The 20328-nt window shown below is 43.1% G+C and overlaps 1 protein-coding gene across 2 annotated transcripts in view; it reads left to right on the top strand.

Annotated features, from left to right (window-relative positions):
* The window catches only part of LOC126475048 (copine-8-like), a 219517-nt gene that overhangs the window by 23714 nt on the left and 175475 nt on the right, over positions 1 to 20328 (top strand). For both annotated transcript variants that reach the window (XM_050102598.1, XM_050102597.1), the window contains exon 2: positions 14871 to 14979. In XM_050102598.1, coding sequence (XP_049958555.1) covers positions 14912 to 14979 — 68 coding nt within the window. In that variant the 5' untranslated portion in view covers positions 14871 to 14911. The remainder of the gene's footprint in view (positions 1 to 14870; positions 14980 to 20328) is intronic.

Below are 20328 nucleotides of genomic sequence, written 5' to 3' on the forward strand. Positions count from 1 at the left end.
TTCTATGTCTTATATCATATTGATGCAAGAAGAAGTTGCCCTCAAAAAGTTGTGGGTTTCTTTTCGTGAAAGTGAGAGTTTCATAGATGTATAGGAATGCTCATTAGATCCAGTTTTACAAATAAAGGTTTGCAGTGTTGCTTTGGTTTTGCTCCCACCATTGCCCAGATGATTCTTTTTTGTAGTCTAAAAGCTCTAAGTAAATTTGTTTTTTCAGACCCCCAGAAAATTATACTATACCTAATGACTGAAACAAAATATGCATTATATACGGTTTTTCTTACAGCTAAATCAGTAATACTATACAAGATATTCATAATATATACAAAGGAGACTATGGCTGCATGGCATTCTCTTTTTCATTTCCTCCTCAAAAGAATCCACCATTCTGTGTCAGTTCTGCATTGTTTATACTAGATGGACCACAGTTTTTTCTTCTGTAATGAGCCACACCCAGATTGTAGTTGCAGGTACTTAAAAGTAGTAGCTCAGACCCTTCTGAAATCCCGCCCCATTCTGTACATGCATGCCAAGCATCACCTTCCAGATTCTTTGCATCTGATGTTATCAGGCAACATATGGACAGTTGAACTGGTCCCTCATTTGCTCTGAGTAGGTGATTTTTATTCTCATATTTTATTTCTTAACCTCATTTTGCTCATTTTGAGTGGGGTCGGGGTGGTTGGGGGTTAGGGTGCCTCCCACTGCATGCTAGACCTGTGATCCTCAATCCTGCTTCCTCTGCCAGCCACTATAATTATCTTTTACTCTGTTTCTAATGACATCACTGTTGGCAGGACCTTAAGAGTGGCTTTCCTTGGTATTGGGTGGTGATGAAAGCATAGTTGAACTGTTTTTTATGCTTCTTCTGAGAGAGTGTGTTCTGTTCCTGTCTTTAAGACATTGGCTGTATCGGATTGGGGTTGAGACAGCTGTGGGAGGGTCACTTCATGGTGAGCCCCAGGGGATCCTCAACTGTGCGCCACCTACCAATCTGATTATCTCTCACTTTACTTTGCTGCTGTAAGTCTTGCTTGTCTTCATTACATTTGAAGACTTTACAGTTTTACTACTATGAACATTCACTCCACCCAGCTGGTAGAAATTACTTACACGACAACTGTCACACCGTAGTACTAGGTCAGTGAGAGGTGAGAGGACTGAGATGACATGGGGAAGGTGGCTCTCACCACAGACAAGCCAAGGGGCAGTTTTGTTTGCTCTTTGGCCTGCAAACTAGCCAGACCCCATATATTTCTGTTCATTTTGCGTTTGTTTCTCATATGTGGCATCAGCTTTCAGTGCCTCAATTTTACAATTCCTATATACAGGTCCAACTCTTGCATGCGCATATTAATTTTTAATGTTATTACTTAGCACAGATGGCAGAGAATCAGATCCAGCTCATACTGCATGTCTCAGTCGGTATCTGGAGTATGCAAAGAGTGCTAATGATGCAGAAGGCAGGGAACAGCTCATCATGTTTTTAACTGATCTGAGCCATAATCAAGGAGTGCAAATGGTGTAGTATGGCAGTACCAAATGCATCATTCTCCAAGTCTTACATATGGAGTCATAACATGTAACCTCTGAGCTTAGCCGCTCCATGGCATCCTACCACTGACAGAAAGTGCAAAGGCAAGAGGAACTGGCAGTTGAGACACGACAGTAGGGACAATCCTCTGAGGGCACTGATAACCTCACTGTTGAGTGCCTGTAAACCCCAACACACACGCGTCCACTTACACCTCCAGATGATAAGGACAAATGACCTCATTCATGGTTACAGTGATGTTATGTCTGGCTTAAATACAAGGGTTTCCCAGAAAGTAATGAAACACTTTTTTTTTTTTCCGCCGAAAACAATGCTACAAATGCGAAACGTTACATATGTATTATTTGAAGTCTCCTGAGTGAGCGCGCCAAGTTTCTGTCATTTCTGACAGATAGCATAGCTGCAGGACAGTTGCAAAATGGCATCTGTAGGTGATGTATGTTACAGGCAACGTACCACCATTTAATTTCTCACTGCAGAGAAAGAAAAAACGCTTGTGCAAGGTGTGTGGAGCATATGCTGTTGACAGAAGTACAGTTAGTCACTGGGCACGGAGGGTGAAGTCATCAGAAGGTGGTTCGATGGAGCTCCACGATTTGCAGTGGTAAGAGAGACCATTGCTGGCTGTCATACCTGACACACCTCACCCAGCCCCCTTGGACTTGCACTTGTTTGGGCCATTAAAGGATTTCATTCACGGAAGACATTTTGAGGAGGTAATTCACACAGTAAAGCGCTGGCTCTGCCACCAGAGCAAGGATTGGTACCGACAAGGCATACATGTCCCTGTTTCGTGCTGGAGGAAGGCCATAGAACAGAAAACAGCCAACTGGCTGCACATAAATGGTAGGTACATTGATATAGGTTTTGACACCTACTGGGGTGTCTTCATCAGAATGAAATGTTGCTAAAGGCATAGTCCATGTCAATTCAGGCAGGCTAGGAAAAAAAATCTCACCTTCATAGTCTCGGATGTTATTGAATTTAGCATATGTTAAAATGAAGGACCAAGTAAGGAACGCGTATTTTGTTGTTTTCTCCAAAAAATATTTCTGCTCTGAGTTACAGCCCTCCAAAGATGACACTGTGCATACCATTTTGAAGATGTGAATTTTGGGAAAAAGCTGTATCTCTGGAACAGTTCTAGATACATGGTGTAGTTTTTTTTACTTGAAAGATAACTGCTTTTGATTTACAAAGAAATCCTCCATTTCGACTTATTTGTCAAAGTTCTTTTACTATAGCGTTCTGAACTTTTTTATAATTTATGGAAAAATATGTTTTTTTCATAAATACCAATGCAAAATTTTGATTTTTTTTTTTTTTTCTCTATTGATTAGTACCATATAGTTCTACATTCCCTGAAAAGGAGTTTCCACTTTTCGGTTGAACATGTTTTGTAAACAACTGAAATTTTTGCCATACATAAAACCTGTTTTATTACCACTTTATAACATAACAGGCTCATAAAAATCAAAACCTAGCCTTATTTAACATAATTTTAATTTTGAAAGAGGAGTAAAAGACTCATTTTTCAAGCATTTTAAATGTTTCCAAAATGTTTTTGAAAAGTCCAAAGGCAACTTCTGTGCACTCTGTTTTGTACTGAAATTAGCCAGTCAATAAACTAAAAATGTGTTCCACTGCTTCAGTATCTCCTTTGAAATAGAGTGCCACCTTTCTGTTGAACCAAGAGGAACTGGACCACTTACAATCTTCAAAACATTGTGAACAGGAAGTGAGCATTCGTGGCATTGTTGCTGTCCTTCAGCTGGAAACCTATATTCAGCAGCTGTTCCATATGGTAGCATAAAGTTCACTACAATTTTGTTTAACTCATGACTGGTGTCTATAATCTCTGCAATCCACCAGTCACAGTCATACACACACGCCACAAACATCCCTTTCCCAAGTTGTGAATCTGAATATTATCCTGCTGTTTCTGTAGTGTTGGCAGAACAAACAAAATTTCTTCTTTCTTGCTCTGTAAAGTGCCTGCAATATGAGTTTGCCCATCACTTTGATTCAAAAATGTGTCTTCTGAATTCCTTTCACAGGAGTATAGTTGCTCTTATAAATTGCAAAAGTTTCTTTAATATTGCGAGTCGTGTACCTCTTCACTTTCACAACTTTTTGATCTTCAACTGTTACAGTTATAGCATCTTTTTTGTTGCCACTCTGGCGACACAGTCCCATTTATCTACCAGATAAAATGACTGCACTGTTTGTACTTGAGCTGCTTCTACAGGATGACCATAAGAGGGCTCTGGACATGCAAAGACTCCTTTTACAGACCTCATATTTCTTGATTTGCCGACCATGTACTTTGAAACTGATGGAATGTGGTTCAAAATTGTCTCTGGAATAATAGTTATAACTTGCACCTTTTCACTGTAGGATGCACAGTATGCAACAGCTGAATAGACATTTGCGAAAAATTCCTGGCAAGAGATGCAAGAGTCCTTTGGTTCATTTTCTTCTGAAGATGGAATTCTTACTTTGAAGAGTATGGTCAGTTTGCTTTAGTGTATTCATCCATAGCTTTAGTAACTTCTCTGTGCTTTCTTGATGCATAGAGCTTATGACTCGACTTCACTGACCACGGTTGCTTAACAGGACTAACATGTAGTTGACTGATTCAGGGTATTTAATTCTTCCTCTTTTGACGCAAAATCTGCATCATCTGCAGCATTGGAGGCATCACCTTGTTTAGATACTATCATTGTCTTGTTATTCCGTCAAAACATTTAGAACACAAAAAGTCATCACTGGAAACATCTTCACTTTGAAACAGTGTCTTCAAATGAGAACACTTATTCCCAACCTGTACAAAGTCTGTTTTTTTGTCTGTCTTATACATCACTCTTTTATGGATATGCAAACAGGCAGCACACTTCACTCCACTGTGGCCCAGTCAGAAGGCATTTCAAACAGTCCTTTTCACAAAACACACTGCAACTGTGTCAACTGGCAAATTCCTCATGAAAATACAGAATTCACTGGATGGTCTCAGATTTCTTACAAGCCTCTCGAGTAAACAAATTGGCACTGAACAATGACGACAAAGAAACTGACAAGAAACTACAAAAAGTGTAAGAAATATCTGCAACAAAGAAAGTGATAAGAAATAAATGCAACAAAGACGATAGAAATAAACATTGTAACAAAGAAATTAGTAAGAAACATCTTCAGGGAATACATACATTACCATTGAAAGTTAAAGAAACGATTTTTAAAAATAAAACCTGTCCAACTTAATAATGTAAGCTCTCCTTTGCAGAGAATATAGTACTACATGATACTAATCAATGGAAAAAATCTAACTTTTCTGGATTGACATTTTTGAAACAAAAATTTCTGTAAAATATAAAAAAATTCAAAAGATGACAGTAAAAGAACTTTGACAGACATGTCCAAACAGAAGATACCATTGTAATCATAAAGCAATTATCTTTCAAATAAAAAAAAAACTTTAATAAAATATCTAGAACTGTTACAGAGATACAGCATTTAAAAATTTTTTCCAAAATTTGCATCTTCAGAATGGTGTTCACAGTGTCATCTTTGGAAGCCTGTATCTCGGGGCAGTAGTTTTTATGGAGGGGGAAAAAAAAAGGTGTGTTTCTTACTTACTCCTGAATTCTGACATATGCTACATTCAATAACATCCAAGACTATGAAGGTAACCCCTCTGCCTAAATTGATTTATCAACATTCCAGTTTGATGAAGACACCCCTAGTAGGTGTCGAAACCTAGTTGAATTTACCTACTGTTTATGTGCAACCAGTTGGCTACACTGAAACTTGTGTATGGTTGCTTAGTAACATCCATTTTGAGTAACAACTTTTTCAGACATCTCAGTCATAGAGTCTGGTCGTCCCACCCGCATCTGAGATTCCTACAGAATAATTTGGTTGGCGAATAGTGGTGCGCTGCCTGCTGTCATGAAAAGATTTCCCTCCAAGACTGAACTCAGCCAGCTATAGTAGAACTTAACTGCCACTGCTGTTGGGTTACCTCCTTGGCTTTTAGAATATATTGATGTGCCTGAGACTTTCCCTGGTGAAGGGCTGTATCACATGACTGCAAACTATTGCCTACATCCTATTGGGTGAGACATCTAGAACCACCTTCCTGGCTGTACATAGTACCGCCTCGCTGACTGTACACTGTGTTGCTGATTTGGGTCTTGGGCTTCCGCCTTCACAATGCCCACCATCTGTGATATGCTGTTGGCACCTGCTTAAGCACATGTTGTTCTTTGGCAGTGCTAGGAAGGACCACACAAGTTATTGGTGAGCCTACAGGCTCCTGTTCCAGCTGGCTCCATGACACTGCTGCCGTGCATCATGATATAGACTGTGGCCACAGCTGACACATTCCTTGTTGCATTTGATTGTGCAAATCATCATGTCTTATGCCACACTGGAGAAGACAATCCGCACTGTGAAATTGCTTCTAATAAATATATTTCCAGATAGTGCTGTTTCACTGACACCTTAGGGCATATGACAGCCACCCACACCAGCTCCTGAACTCAGCCTCCTTTATCTGTAGGTGTCACTAAGTCACCTGCTCATCTACATCGATGTGGCGCAAGCCATGGTACAGTGTACGGCAGAGGGTACTCTGTATCACTACTAGTCATTTCCTTTCCTCTTCCACTCACAAATATGGCGAGGGAAAAATGGCTGTCCATATGCCTTCATATGAGCCCTTAATTTTCTACAATCGTATCTTCGTGATCCTTACACACCATGTATGTTGATGGCAGTATAATCATTCATTGTTCAGCAGTCAACTTCAAATTCTGGTTATATAGATTTTCTCGGAAGAGTTTCTCGAAAAGAACATCACCTTCCCTCCATTTGAGTTCCCGAAGGCTGACCGTAACACTTATGGTTTTTTGGACCTACTGGTAACAAATCTAGCAGCCCGCTGCTAAATTGGTTTGATTTCTTCCTTCAATGCAACCTGGTACAGATCCAATATTCCCAATCAACTGAAGTCAACCATTCACCTTCCCTACCACAGTTCTCACATGCTCAATCTATCTCGTACTGCTTTGCAACATTACACCCAGATATTTAAATGACTTTACGTGTCAAGCATGACACTAATAATACTATAACTGAACATTACAAGTTTGTTCTTCCTACTAAACGACATTAACTTACATTTTGCCACATTTAGAGCTAGTTGCCATTCATCACATGAACTAGAAATTTTGTCTAAGTTGTCTATCTCTTCCCACATTCGCTCAACCTTGGCACCTTACCATGCACCACAGCATCATCAGAAAACAATCATAAATTGATGCCCCCTGTGTCCTCCATATTATTTATGTATATAGAGAACAACAACAGTCCTGTCACACTTCCCTGGGGCACTCCTGGTGATACCCTTATCACTGATGAAAATTTACCGGCAAGGAAAACGTACTCGATTCTGTTACTTAAAAAATCTTTGAGCCACTCACATATCTATGAACTTGTTCCATATACTTTTGTTAACAGCCTGCAATGTGACACTTTGTCAAATGCTTTCTGGAAGTCTAGAAATATTGAATCTGCCTGTTGCCCTGCATCAGTAGTTCACATTATATCATGTAAGAAAAGGGCAAGCTGTGTTCCACATGAGCAATGCTGTCTGAAACCATGCTGATTCATGGACATAAGTTTATTACTCGTATACTCGAACTGAGAATGTGTTCAAGGATTCTGCAGCAGACAGAAGTGAGGGATATTGGTCTGTAATTTTGCGAGTCTGTTCTTTTGCCCTTCTTATATACTGCCCTTCAGCCTCCATCCTCATTAAAAACCCTGACACAAAGGGTGACTGTAACAACTGGTGATCAGAAGTGGGCCTTACGCCAGCGCAGCTACGCCTGGCGTCAGAATTGGCTGACAATGGCACAAGTGGGCCTCACATCGCCACTGCTACAGCTGACACTGGTACGACCAGTGGCAGTTTCTGACATCCCTGTCATCACCACAACAGCTTAACTCATCGCACAGTCAACACTTTTGCACAATGTGAGCAGAGAATGAGAAGCATTTAGCTTACCTTGTAACTGGCTGTTTTAATTGTGTAATTCCATGACTGTTGTGGATCATAGGGATGTTAATTTTAATCTGGAGGTAACTCTTGTACAACCCTGTGAACATCCTGCTTTTAAGGGTAACTGTCCTGAGTTATGTTTAACATCTGTTGGGTGTAAATTTTGTATCTTTCTGAGCATTAATTGTCATGCACGAAGACTGTGCCAGCCCCAGTTTTCACTTGTGAATGTTGGGGTCATTTGACACGAGATAGTAGTGAATGTAGATGGATTATGATGTGCCATAAGAACTAGAGTAATGCACTGTGTATAGTGTATTCTGTAGAGTGAACCTGGTGTCATTCCCTTTTGTACTGTATATTTCTTTATTATTTGGGCAGCAATAGAATATGCTAGATGCCATGCACTGCTTGTATGGGTGTTTCTATTGGTGCTCTGTTGGAGCAAATCTTCAGCTTATGAGCAGCACTCAAAAACATGAAATGGCTAATCCAGCAATAGTACTAGATGTCATTGTGAGAAGGCAGGAATAATGGTAGAAAAGTGCTTTTCTGAGACTAGACGAGATGAGCAAATCTCAGGAATCAAAGATAGTGGTAGTTCCTGTAAGTTTACTTCATGTGCAAATTGTTTCAGTTCCAATATCTTGCAAAAATATAGTTTCTGAAGTGCTGAACAAAATAAGTATGGGCTGTATAGAAGTAAATGAGTGTTTGAGAAGCAACATGGGTGACACTGGTTTCGGTGCAGTAGTGTTGTCTATGCCATTGGGTGAAAACGGTCATTATTTTGAGAGTGTAGAACCTGGATTAGATGTACAGGAAAGTACAAATGCCTCTGATTTATGCGTCATTGGGAGTGGAAATACAGACGGTAATTTGAAAGTAGATACCATGTAGAAATCATTGGAAGTTATTGATGATAGTTGTGAATGTTGTGGATAATGAAGTAGTACACACACATTTATTTTGGAATGATGTAGATTGGTTGCCACTCCAAAGGGTATAGGGAGGAAGAGGAGGAGGACAAAAAATGTTTTTAAGGCTAAAGATTGAGCCAACAAGACAGAATCCTTTTAGGAATGTGTGCCAGAGGATAAGGGTCATTTTGATGATACTTACAATGTTATAGGAACTGAAAATAAGAAAAAAACATTGTGTAATTGTTCTTAAAAGCACACTCAAACAGGGGAGACAAGCAAAATCATTGCTTCATCCCAAGGATCAGTTTTCATGAAAGTAGAACCACTTAAACTGTGTGCAGCATCACAGAGTCAATACACATGATGAAGTGCCAGAAATCACAAAGAAATTGGTCTTCAAAAGGAAAAGTATAAGCAGGCATGCCATTCCTTGGAGTAGTCGATGTTTAATGTAACTGCAAAAAAAAGAGGGCATTAGAGCTACTGACCAGTATACACTAATCAGTAAGAACATTATGTCCACCTACCTAATAGCTGGTATGTCCACATGTGGCATGGATAACAGCAGCTATGTGTTGTGGCATGGAAGCAATGAGGCCTTGGTAGGTTGCTGGAGGGAACTGGCCCCATCTGCACACACAAGTCACTTAATTGCTGTAAATCCCAGGGGGAGGGGCGAGGATGAGCTCTGACGCTACATTCAATCACATCCCAGATGTGCTCGATCAGGTTCAGATCTTCTGGCAAGTTGGGGGGTGTGCAGCACATCAATTGAAACTCACCACCATGTCCCTCTAACCACTCCATCGCACTCCTAGCCTTGTGACGTGGCACATTATCTTGTTGGAAAATGCCACTAACGTCGGGAAACATGATCATCATGAGGGGTTGTATGTGGTCTGCAACCAGTGTACGATAATCCTTGGCCATCATGGTACCTTGCACAAGCTCCACTGAACCCATGGATGCTCATGTGAATGTTCCCCAGAGCATAATGGAGCTGCCGCCAGCTTGTTCCCATCTCACAGCGCAGGTGCAAAGGAGCTATTCACCTGGAAGATGACAGATTTGCACCCTCCTGATGGCAAGATGAGAAAGGTAATCGGGATACATCAGACCATGCAATGCTCTGCCACTGTGCCTTTGTCCAGTGCCAATGGTCATGTGCCCATTTCAGTCGTAGCTGCTGATGTCGTGGTGTTAACATTGGCACATGCGTGGGTCTTTGACTGCGGAGGCCTATTGTTAGGAGTGTTCAGTGCACTGTGTGCTAACACACACTTACACACTTGTACTCTGCCCAGCATTAAAGCAAGATGTTAGTTCCATGTTCTGTTTACCAGTCTGCCCAGCCTGCGAATGTCCAACATCCATAATGATGGGGGGCCATCCAGCTTCACAAAATGTGGATATAGTTTCACCTTGATTTTTCTGCATGTTGAAGACTCTACAGCACTCCTCAAACACCCGACAAGTCATACAGTTTTTGAAATGCTTGTGCCGAGCCTCCAGGCCATCGCCATCTGCCCTTGGTCAAACTCAGATAGATAGTGCACCTTCCCCATTCTACACATGGACAATGCATGTGTCTGACTAGCAGTCATTCCTCTCCTAGATGGCTTTATATTGATAGTAGGCTGGTGGTCATAATGTTCTGACTGATCAGTGTATTACGTTTTACAGTGAATAATTGTTGGGTAAGCATAGATTTAAGCAGGTGTGCTTTGAGTAAACACAAGGGAAATGATTTTTTCGTAGGCATAGTTCTAGAACATACACCAAAACAGTGGACTAAAAAACTTGCTGATAAAATGAGAAAAGTTGTACGTTGTGATAGCTTATAAGAACAAAAATGGAAATAGCATAGCCATGTTTCTTATAGTAACTTGTAAATTCTACCTACACTTGAGGCATGAAGTTCCCAATCCTGTAGACCTATCTTTGAACTAGATCATAGATTGGCTTGATGCCATGATGAAGAAGTGGGAAGTCAAACCAGTTGTATCAATGCATTTAATTAAATTATAGCAAGTAGAGCAAGAAATATCTCGACTGTATTAGAGAAAAAATCTGAGATTTGAATGGGAACAAGTAATGTAACTCATTCCCATAAGATATTAACGAGGACTGCACAGTGCAAACCAGTGTACATGTAATCTATGTAAAATGAAGATGATCTAGGGTGATACGAAAGTAAAATTTGGGACAAATTTCTTGAAGAAAGGAGGATTGTTGTGCAGCAGTTGCAGCTCCCAGGTGCACATAAATTTTAAAGTTATTACTTGGTGCAGATGTCAGAGAATTGGATCTTGCTCATACTGTGTGTCTCAGTGGATATCTGGGGCACTCAAAGAGCGTCAGTGTTGCAGAAGGCAGGGTGCTGCTCATAAAACATTTCCACACCAAGCTGAACCCTAATCAGTGAGTGTAAACGTGTAGTACGTCAACACCCAGTGTGTCATTCTGTGCCATGCAATAATAATAATAATAATAATTATTATTATTATTATTTCATGTGACTTACTGGCATTGTGCAAGTCCTTCAAGTGGACACCACTTCAGTGACTTGCTTGCCCCTAACCTGCTCCAGTTATCCAGCCGGGGAAAGGAAACCTACAGTTTAATGTGGAATCCAAACAACATGTCATGGCAAATCCTCACATTATTGAAAGGTGAAGACTAGGTTAAAGCACAAGCTGAAAAACCATGGTCCAACGAGGATTTGATCCTGCAACCTCCTGGTTTCCAGTCAAGTGCTTTACTACCAGACCACCTGGTCCGAGACCTTGTAATGTGGAGCCATAACATGTAAACTCTGAGCTCAGCTGCTCTGTGGCATCCCAGTCTGACAAAAAGTGTGAAGGCAAGGGGAACTGACAATAATTGAGTTACCACAATGAAGACAGGGCCATAATGAGAGCAAATAACTGCATCACCAGGCTTTGAGATCCAACTTAAATATTACCATTCGAGAAGACTCAACTCTCAGTGCCTGTTCATCCCATCTGCATCTCAGATTCCAACAGAATGAGTCTTGCTAATTCCAGGATAACTTGTTTGGCAAATTGCTATCTGCTGCCTGCTGCCGAGAGGAGACTTTGCATCCAAGACCTCAGCCAGCCAGCTGTAGTGGAACTTAGCTGCTGTAAGCTGCGACTGCTTTTGGATCACTTCCGTGGCTTTTAAAAAATGTAGATAGGCATGGGCATTCTGGTGAAGAGCTGTAGCAAGTGATTGTATACTACCGCCTACGTCTGGTATCGCCTCTCTCTCTGTAGGTAGTATCGCCTCCTTGGCTGTATACTGGACTTCTGCATTCATGACAGCCACCATCCATGTTATGCTGTTGGCATATGCTTAAGCATATGTCCGCTTTCGAGAGCACTGGGGTGGGCCACATGAGTTATTGGCAAGCCATGGTAGGCTTGTGCCTACAGGCTCCTGTTTCAGATGCTAGCACTTCTCCTCTGGGTCCTGACATATGTTGCAGTTGTAGCCAACAAATTGCTGTGTCCACTGCCCTTATCACACTCAAGTAAACAAATCGGCACACCTTCCTCTGCACTGGAAAAGCCACACTGAAAAACTGCAAGTAATAAATATGTTTCCAGACAAAGCTATTTCACTGACACCTTAGGGCATTTGACAGCCACCCGCACTGGCTCTCAAGCTTGACCTCATGCACCTATAGTAGTACCACCTCATTTGCCCACTTGGTATCATCTCATCTGTTCAGCCCCCATGCCCACTTAAAATCCTGGTCCAAGGGGTGACCGCTACAATATTATTACAATTCAGTCAAATTTTTGCACAGTGTTGCTAACTCTAGATGAACTGTCCAATGTATGAGGGACTGATTACCACACTGTTTAACTCCTTAAACCTGCCAACCAATCACCTGCATTGTAGACTGGACTGTAGAGCAGGGGGCAGAGGGAAGTCTGGACCGTGATGTATTAGTGTGATTAATGAATAAATGAAAACTGCCCTGTGGATAGTGTGCAGGATAGATGATCCAGTCAAATGCCTCTTACCATCAATGCCTGTCTTGGTAGCTGAATGGGCACATAAGTATAACACCTCAGTGACTTTTTTGCTAGTGCTGGCAGTGGCGTCACGAAGTAAGTTTAGCCCAATACTTATTTTGTGCCCTGCCTGTTGTGGATTGTTGCCATAGTATGGACGACAGTTGATGCTCCCATTTTGTCATTATCTGGGAGAAATGTGATCAATAGGCATGGAAACTGTGACACATGCTCTTACCATAACAGTATTTAGCATTGCTGCTTGCGGTAATCACGCTCTGCACCGATTTTACTTGGGCTATAGCAAACTTACTCACATATTTTGGCATTTTAAACAAGTCCATGGTTCAGGCCCATATTATTTGTCTGAAACTGTGTTTTCATCTTATAGCTAATTTCACAGTCTTAGTTTTCAATTTGGAGTAAATGGCCAAAGCCCCCTTACATTAAGGATTTCAAAATTTTTCATTGAGGGCTCAAAGGTTTTCGTCATTTTTTAGATGATGTCTTTCATTGAATAGTTAATCCTACATTTCTGAGAATTGACACTCTAGTTCAATAGATCAGACAGTATAAGGAATACAGACTTCAAGAGATTTGGTATAGTCCTCAAGGAATTTCTTCCTAAAGAAAATTGTTCTAATTTCAAGTAGAATTATTTCGAGAAGTAAATTTCATATAAAGCTCAGCTTTTTAGAGTTTATTCTCTATTAGTTTCTTTGTGGGATGTGCAAAATATGGGTTTTAGGAAGTGAGGGTTCTTGAAATAATAGGAGGCAAATTTTGCACCATAAAATTTTTCCTCTATATTTAGGTAATTTTAAACTTTATATATCTGAAAAGCCACCCTCAAAGCAGGTCATTCATCAGAAACAGCATGTTTTCTGTATTAAACATGTCAACTTAGTTTTGATATGTTTTCAGCTCTGCTCAAAATATCCAAGATTTGTTCATGCAAGTGTTCATTGCATTTCAAACATTGAGCACACAGAAAGCAGACTGCATGTTGTTGCAGTAACACTCTCCTGCTCTGTACTGCTAGCTGTTTCTTTTGTATATCTTCAGAGACCAATGAAAAAGAGCCCCTGGTACGTCAATAGTAGTCTGGCAGGAGTGCACAAAAGTGAATGTGAAGGTCACGCTGTCATAAAAGGCACCAACAGGTATGCAGAAGAACTTCTGTGAAGTCTGGAAGGTAGGAGACGAGGTACTGGCAGAATTGCAGCTGTGAGGGCGAGTTGTGAGTCGTGCTTGGGTAGCTCAGTTAGCAGAACATTTGCCCGCGAAAGGCAAAGGTCCCGAGTTCGAGTCTCGGTCTGGCACACATTTTTAATTTGCCAGGAAGTTTCATATCAGTGCACATTCTGCTGCAGAGTGAAAATCTCATTCTGGAAACAACCCCCAGGCTGTGGCTAAGCCATGTCTCCGCAATATCCTTTCTTCCAGGAGTGCTAGTTCTGCAAGGTATGCAGAAGAGCTTCTGTGAAGTTTGAAAGATAGGAGACGAGGTACTGGCAGAACTGAAGCTGTGAGGGCAGGTCATGAGTTGTGCTTGGGTAGCTCAGTTGGTAGAGCACTTGCCTTGTGAAAGGCAGAGGTCCCGAGTTCGAGTCTCGGTCCGGCACACAGTTTTAATTTGCCAGGAAGTTTCATATCGGCGCACACTCTGCTGCAGAGTGAAAATCTCATTCAAGAAAGGATGTTGGAAGATCTCCTAAATTCATATGATGTGGTGCAGACTTTATTTTATTCCAACCAGGATGCTTGGGAACAGTAGCAGTAGCACAGCCATAGACAATTTTTTTATTCATTCTTCATTATTAGATGGGCATTCTATTAGTAAAAGGATGAATGACCTTTCAGACCATGATGCACAAATTTTAACACTAATAGGATTTTTGTACTCAAACAACTGTTATATATAATTGCAAACTATGTAGAAAGCTAATCCAATGCCATGGGAAGTGTGAGAGTTTCAACTTGCTAGTTTTCTTCTTCCTCTTTCAAGTTCCAAAAATGCTCATTTGCAATATTGATGGACTAATGACTGTGGGAAAAAGGAAATAATTTGACATATCCACAGTACCAAGGCTGTTTGTGAAGTTGGTCTATGAAGTGTTCATGAGTAACATGATTGGCAATGCACAACCCACAATGCAAGTATTCTGGCTGTGAGTGAGTGCCAGTCATGTACACAATTTTAAAGAGGTGTAGAAATATTAAGTTTAGTTCTGTTTGTTAATTTCAATGTTTATTCCACAACATGCTAATTGAGGAATTAATGTACACAATATTTGTTATTTCAGATATGTCTTGATTCTCAGATAAGTGTGCTAATCTCAACAACATGGCAAAGTTTGTGCCAGGATCTGCATCTTCTCCGACAGCTGAAGTGGAGCTCAGTCTGTCATGCAGGTAAAAAATTTTCTTAAGTTCTCATATATGTAAAAATTAGCATTTGTCACTTACAATGTTATTTTATAACTCTCTTTCCTTTAATAATAATAATAATAATAATAATAATAATAATAATATCAATAATAATACTTAATCAGTTTCAAGTAGCCCCCTGCGGGTCCGGGGTTATAATAGGCCCGAGATATCCGTGTCTGCCATAAGAGGTGACTAAAAGTAGTCCCACACTTTTTGGCCCTAAACGTTCAGGTCCCATTTTATGGTTTGACCTGCCACTTTCCAAATTCTACAGAAGTGCAGGCCATGTGGGGAAGGACGCCTTACGTGGTGTGTGAGTCATCCATAGTGCCCTTAGATTTGATCTCCTGAACCTCTTGTTATGGCTTTGCATCTCCTCCTGCAATTCAACTATTTGGGCAAGGACACTTTCCGCAGTATGTCATTTTCTTCCATTGGCTCCTGTCCTCTTTCGCCCCCATGACTATTGGATTTCTCTGCACCCAATATCCAGCACGGTAGGCAGTCAGTTGTGGTGGGGCCATCATGTACCCATTTGGTGTTAGCCCCCTGACAACACAGGGATCACACTGCTGATGCTGAGCTGTGAACTCCCCATGTATGCCAAGGATTAGATGTCTGTCTTCCTGGGGCATCAGGACTCCTGGCAACGGCCATCATGCCAGGTGGTCTTTGCTGTGGCTGGGTGGCGCCCATGGGAAGAGCCCCTGATCGGAGTGGATGGCATCAGGGCGGATGACCCGCAATGAATCAGACTAGATCATCTCTTGCTGGTGACCATACAGCACCATCAGTCTCTAAGACGGGCAAGATCGAGTACAATGCTGACAGATATGACCCTAAATCATTTCCCTCTCTCGCTGCACCATGGGAGGAATGTAAGGCTACAGAACGAAGAGTGCCATATTTGCCACGGTATTTGGTCTGTAGCAGAATGGAAGGGGCTCCTTTCTACCTATGAAACCTCAGTTTTTTGTTGAACATCTTGAGGATAAGAAACTTTCCTGGCAGATTAAAACTGTGTGCCCGACCGAGACTCGAACTCGGGACCTTTGCCTTTCGCGAAAGGCAAAGGTCCCGAGTTCGAGTCTCGGTCGGGCACACAGTTTTAATCTGCCAGGAAAGTTTCATATCAGCGCACACTCCGCTGCAGAGTGAAAATCTCATTCTGGAAACATCCCCCAGGCTGTGGCTAAGCCATGTCTCCGCAATATCCTTTCTTTCAGGAGTGCTAGTTCTGCATGTCTCGCAGGAGAGCTTCTGTAAAGTTTGGAAGGTAGGAGACGAGGTACTGGCAGAAGTAAAGCTGTGAGTACCGGACGTGAGTCGTGCTTCGGTAGCTCAGGTGGTAGAGCACTTGCCCGCGAAAGGCAAAGGTCCCGAGTTCGAGTCTCGGTCGGGCACACGGTTTTAATCTGCCAGGAAAGTTTCATATCAGCGCACACTCCGCTGCAGAGTGAAAATCTCATTCTGGATCTTGAGGATAAGTTTGGGGAAGTGACAGCGTTGTCCAAGATGAGAAGTGGTGCAGTCTTGATTCAGACAGCACCCCAGCCCAATCCCAGGCATTTTGCACTTGTGACCAGCTGGGTGATTTTCCTGTTTCTGTCACTCGACATTAGAGCCTCAACATTGTCCAGGGGATTATCTTCCATCGTGACCTCCTCTTGCAGTCTGATGACAAGCTCGGTGCCAATCTAGAATGGTGGGGTGTTCATTTCGCCTGGTGCGTTTACAGGGGACCACTGCCTTCATCTTGGCCTTTGAGGGTGATTTATTGCCTGAAAAGGTCAAGGTGATGGTTTACTGCTGTGATGTTAAGCCATATGTCCCTTCCCCTATGTGGTGCCTTAAGTGCTGGAAATTCGGGCATATGTTTTCCCGCTGCACTAACAACATCACATGTAAAGACTGTGGACGCCCACTGCATCCAGATACTCCCTGTGCGCCTGCTCCCACTTGTATCAGCTGCAGAGAGCAGCACTCCCCCTGCTTGCCAGACTGTACAGTACCCCAAAAGGAGTGGAAAATCATGGCGTACGAGACCTTGGACCAGTTGACTTACCAAGAGGCTAAACGTAAATTTGAATGCTTACACCCTGTTCGGTTGACATCCACATACGCTGCATGTACATTACCACCATACCACAATCTGTGACAGGAACAGTGAGCCCTCCGGGCCTCCAGAATACATCTGCCCCCTTGGTAAGTACCTACTTTGGGAGCAAGGCCCCCCCCCTCAAATCAGGGGGCATCGGTCCCCTCCCCCCAGCCGGACAAGCAACAGCCTCCTCTGGCTCCTCTCGTGTGGAAGGGGTTCCTTGGGACCCTCTCTCCCGAGGTCTCGACTAATGCCACAATGGACACTCACCAGTGACTAAAGGAACCAAAAACTGTGGACGAAGAGCTTCACGGTATTCCTTCGTGACTGAAGCTCCTTTGGATAAGTTCTCCCAGCAAGCCCCTAAAGAGAAGTGAGAGGGCAAGCAAACAAAGAAGTCTGCTAAGAAAAGGCACCCTCCGGTGGCCCCAACACCATCACTCCCTACCGATTCTGCACCTGCGGATGAGGTGGAGACTTCAGCATCCCCTGAGGACCTGGATCTTACTGATGCCGCATCCACAATAGGAGTGGATACAAATACTCATCAGTGGCAGCAGGTGACCCTGAGGCATAACCTGCCTCCTTGCGTGCTTCATTTCTTCCTAGCCTCACGATAACTTAATCCTCCAGTGGAATTGCTGCTGTTTTTTCCACCACCTGGCTGAGCTACGGCAACTGTTTAGCTTTACATGTGCTTTATGCATTGCCCTTCAGGAAACCTGGTTCCCAGCAATGCAGACCCCTGCCCTTCGTGGCTGTAGGGGATATTACAAGAACTGTATCGGCTACAATAGAGTGTCAGTTGGAGTTTGTGTCCATGTCCTGAACTCGATATGCAGTGAACTTGTGCCCCTTCAAGCCTCTCTTGAAGCTTTGGCTGTCAGGATAAGGCCTACGCAGGAAATAACTGTCTAAACGTATATCTTCCTCCAGATGGTGCAGTACCCCTGAACACATTGGCTGCACTGATTGATCAACCACGTAAACCTTTCCTACTTTTGGGAGATTTCAACACCCGGAACCCCTTGTGGGGTGGCACTGTTCTTACTGGCCAAGGTAAAGATGTCGAAACTTTACTGTCTCAACTCGTCCTCTGCCTCTTAAATACTGGGGCCTTCACACATTTCAGTGTGGCTCATGGCACTTACTTGGCCATTGATTTATCCCTCTGCAGCCCAGGACTTCTCCCATCTGCCCACTGGAGAGCCCACAATGACTTGTGTGGTAGTGACCACTTTCCCAGCTTCCTGTCAATCCCCCAGTGCTATTCTCCTGGATGTCTACCAAGATGGGCTTTAAACAATGCAAACTGGGATGCTTTCACCTCTGCTGTCGCTGTTGAATCACCCCCACATGACACTAGACTCGCATTCGGGAGGATGACGGTTCAATCCCGCGTCCGGCCATCCTGATTTAGGTTTTCTGTGATTTCCCTAAATCACTCCAGGCAAATGCCAGGATGGTTCCTCTGCAAGGGCACGGCCGACTTCCTTCCCCATCCTTCCCTAATCCGATGAGACCGATGACCACGCTGTCTGGTCTCCTTCCCCAAACCAACCCACCAACCAACCGCCCCCACATGGTACCATTGATGTGTTAGTTGAGCAGGTTACTAGACCGATCGTTTGTGTGATGGAAAACACGATCCCTTGTTCTTTAGGGTGCTCCGGTGAAAGTCAGTACCTTGGTGCTCACCGGAAATCGCTGAGGCCATTAAAGAGCATTAGCGAGCTCTACATCGACATAAGTGGCACCCTTCCCTAGAGCACTTAACAGCTTTTAAATGGCTCCGTGCCCACGTTTGCCAGCTTATAAAAAGATGGAAACAGGAGTGTTGGGAGAGGTACGTCTCGACCATTGGGTGCCATATGTCATCTTCCCAAGTCTGGACGAAGATCAGACGTGTTTGTGGGTACCAGATCCCCGACAGGTGTTACTGGCATTAACATCAATGGTGTGTTATATACCAACACAAACGCAATTGCCGAGCACTTCATTGGGCACTATGCCTGAGCTTCTGCATCAGAGAATTATACCCCAGCATTTCGCACCCTCAAACAGTGGGTGGAAAGGAAAGCCCTCTTGTTCACTGAACATCACAGTGAACCCTATAATGCTCCATTTACAGAGTGGGAGCTCCTCAACATCGTTGCACATTGCCTTGACACAGCTACTGGGCCAGATCGGATCCACAGTCAGATGATCAAACATCTCTCGTCAGACTACAAGCGACATCTCCTTGTCATCTTCAACTGGTGTGATTGCGTCTTTCCATCGCAGTGGCGGGAGAGCACCATCATTCCAGTGCTCAGACCCGGTAAAAACCTGCTTGATGTGGATAGCTATCGGCCCATCAGCCTTACCAATGTTCTTTGTAAGCTGTTAGAAAGTATGGTAAGCCGGCGGTTGTGTTGGGTCCTGGAGTTACATGGCTTACTTGCTCCATGCCAGGGCAGTTTCCGTCATTGATGCTCTACCATTGTGAATCTAATTTCCCTCGAGTCTGCCATCCGAACAGCCTTTCCCAGGTACCAACAACTGGTTGCTGTCTTTTTTGATGTACAAAACCCTTGCGACATGACCTGGCAACATCCTTGCCACATTATATGAGTGGGATGTCTCGGGCCCACTCTCGATTTTTATCCAAAATTTCCTATCACTCCATGCTTTCCATGTCCAAGTTGGTGCCTCCCATAGTTCCCCCCATATCTAGGAGAATGGGGTCCTGCAGGGCTCTGTATTGGGTGTATCTATATTTAGTGGCCATTAACGGTTGGGCCATTGGTCGCACCTTCTCAGTATGCAGACGATTTCTGCATTTCGTACTGCTTCTCCAGTACTGGTGCTGACGAGTGGCACCTACAGGGAGCCATTCACAAGGTGCAGTCATGGGCTCTAGCCCATGGCTTCCAGTTTTCAGCCGCGAAGTTGTGTATCATGCACTTCTGTCGGTGTCATACCGTTCATCCAGAATCAGAACTTTACCTTAATGATGATCCACTCACGGTAGTGGAGACATATTGATTCTTAGGACTGGCTTTCGATGCCCAATTGACGTGGCTTCCTCATCCTCATCAGCTGAAGCAGAAGTGCTGGCAGCACCTCAATGCCCTCCACTGCCTGAGCAATACCAACTGGGATGCAGATCGCTCTATGCGGCTGCAGCTCTACAGAGCCCTTGTTCAATCCTGCCTTGCCTATGGGAGTGTGGTTTATGTTTGGCAGCA

Source organism: Schistocerca serialis, chromosome 4 (assembly GCF_023864345.2).
Source record: "Schistocerca serialis cubense isolate TAMUIC-IGC-003099 chromosome 4, iqSchSeri2.2, whole genome shotgun sequence".
NCBI lineage: Eukaryota > Metazoa > Arthropoda > Insecta > Orthoptera > Acrididae > Schistocerca > Schistocerca serialis.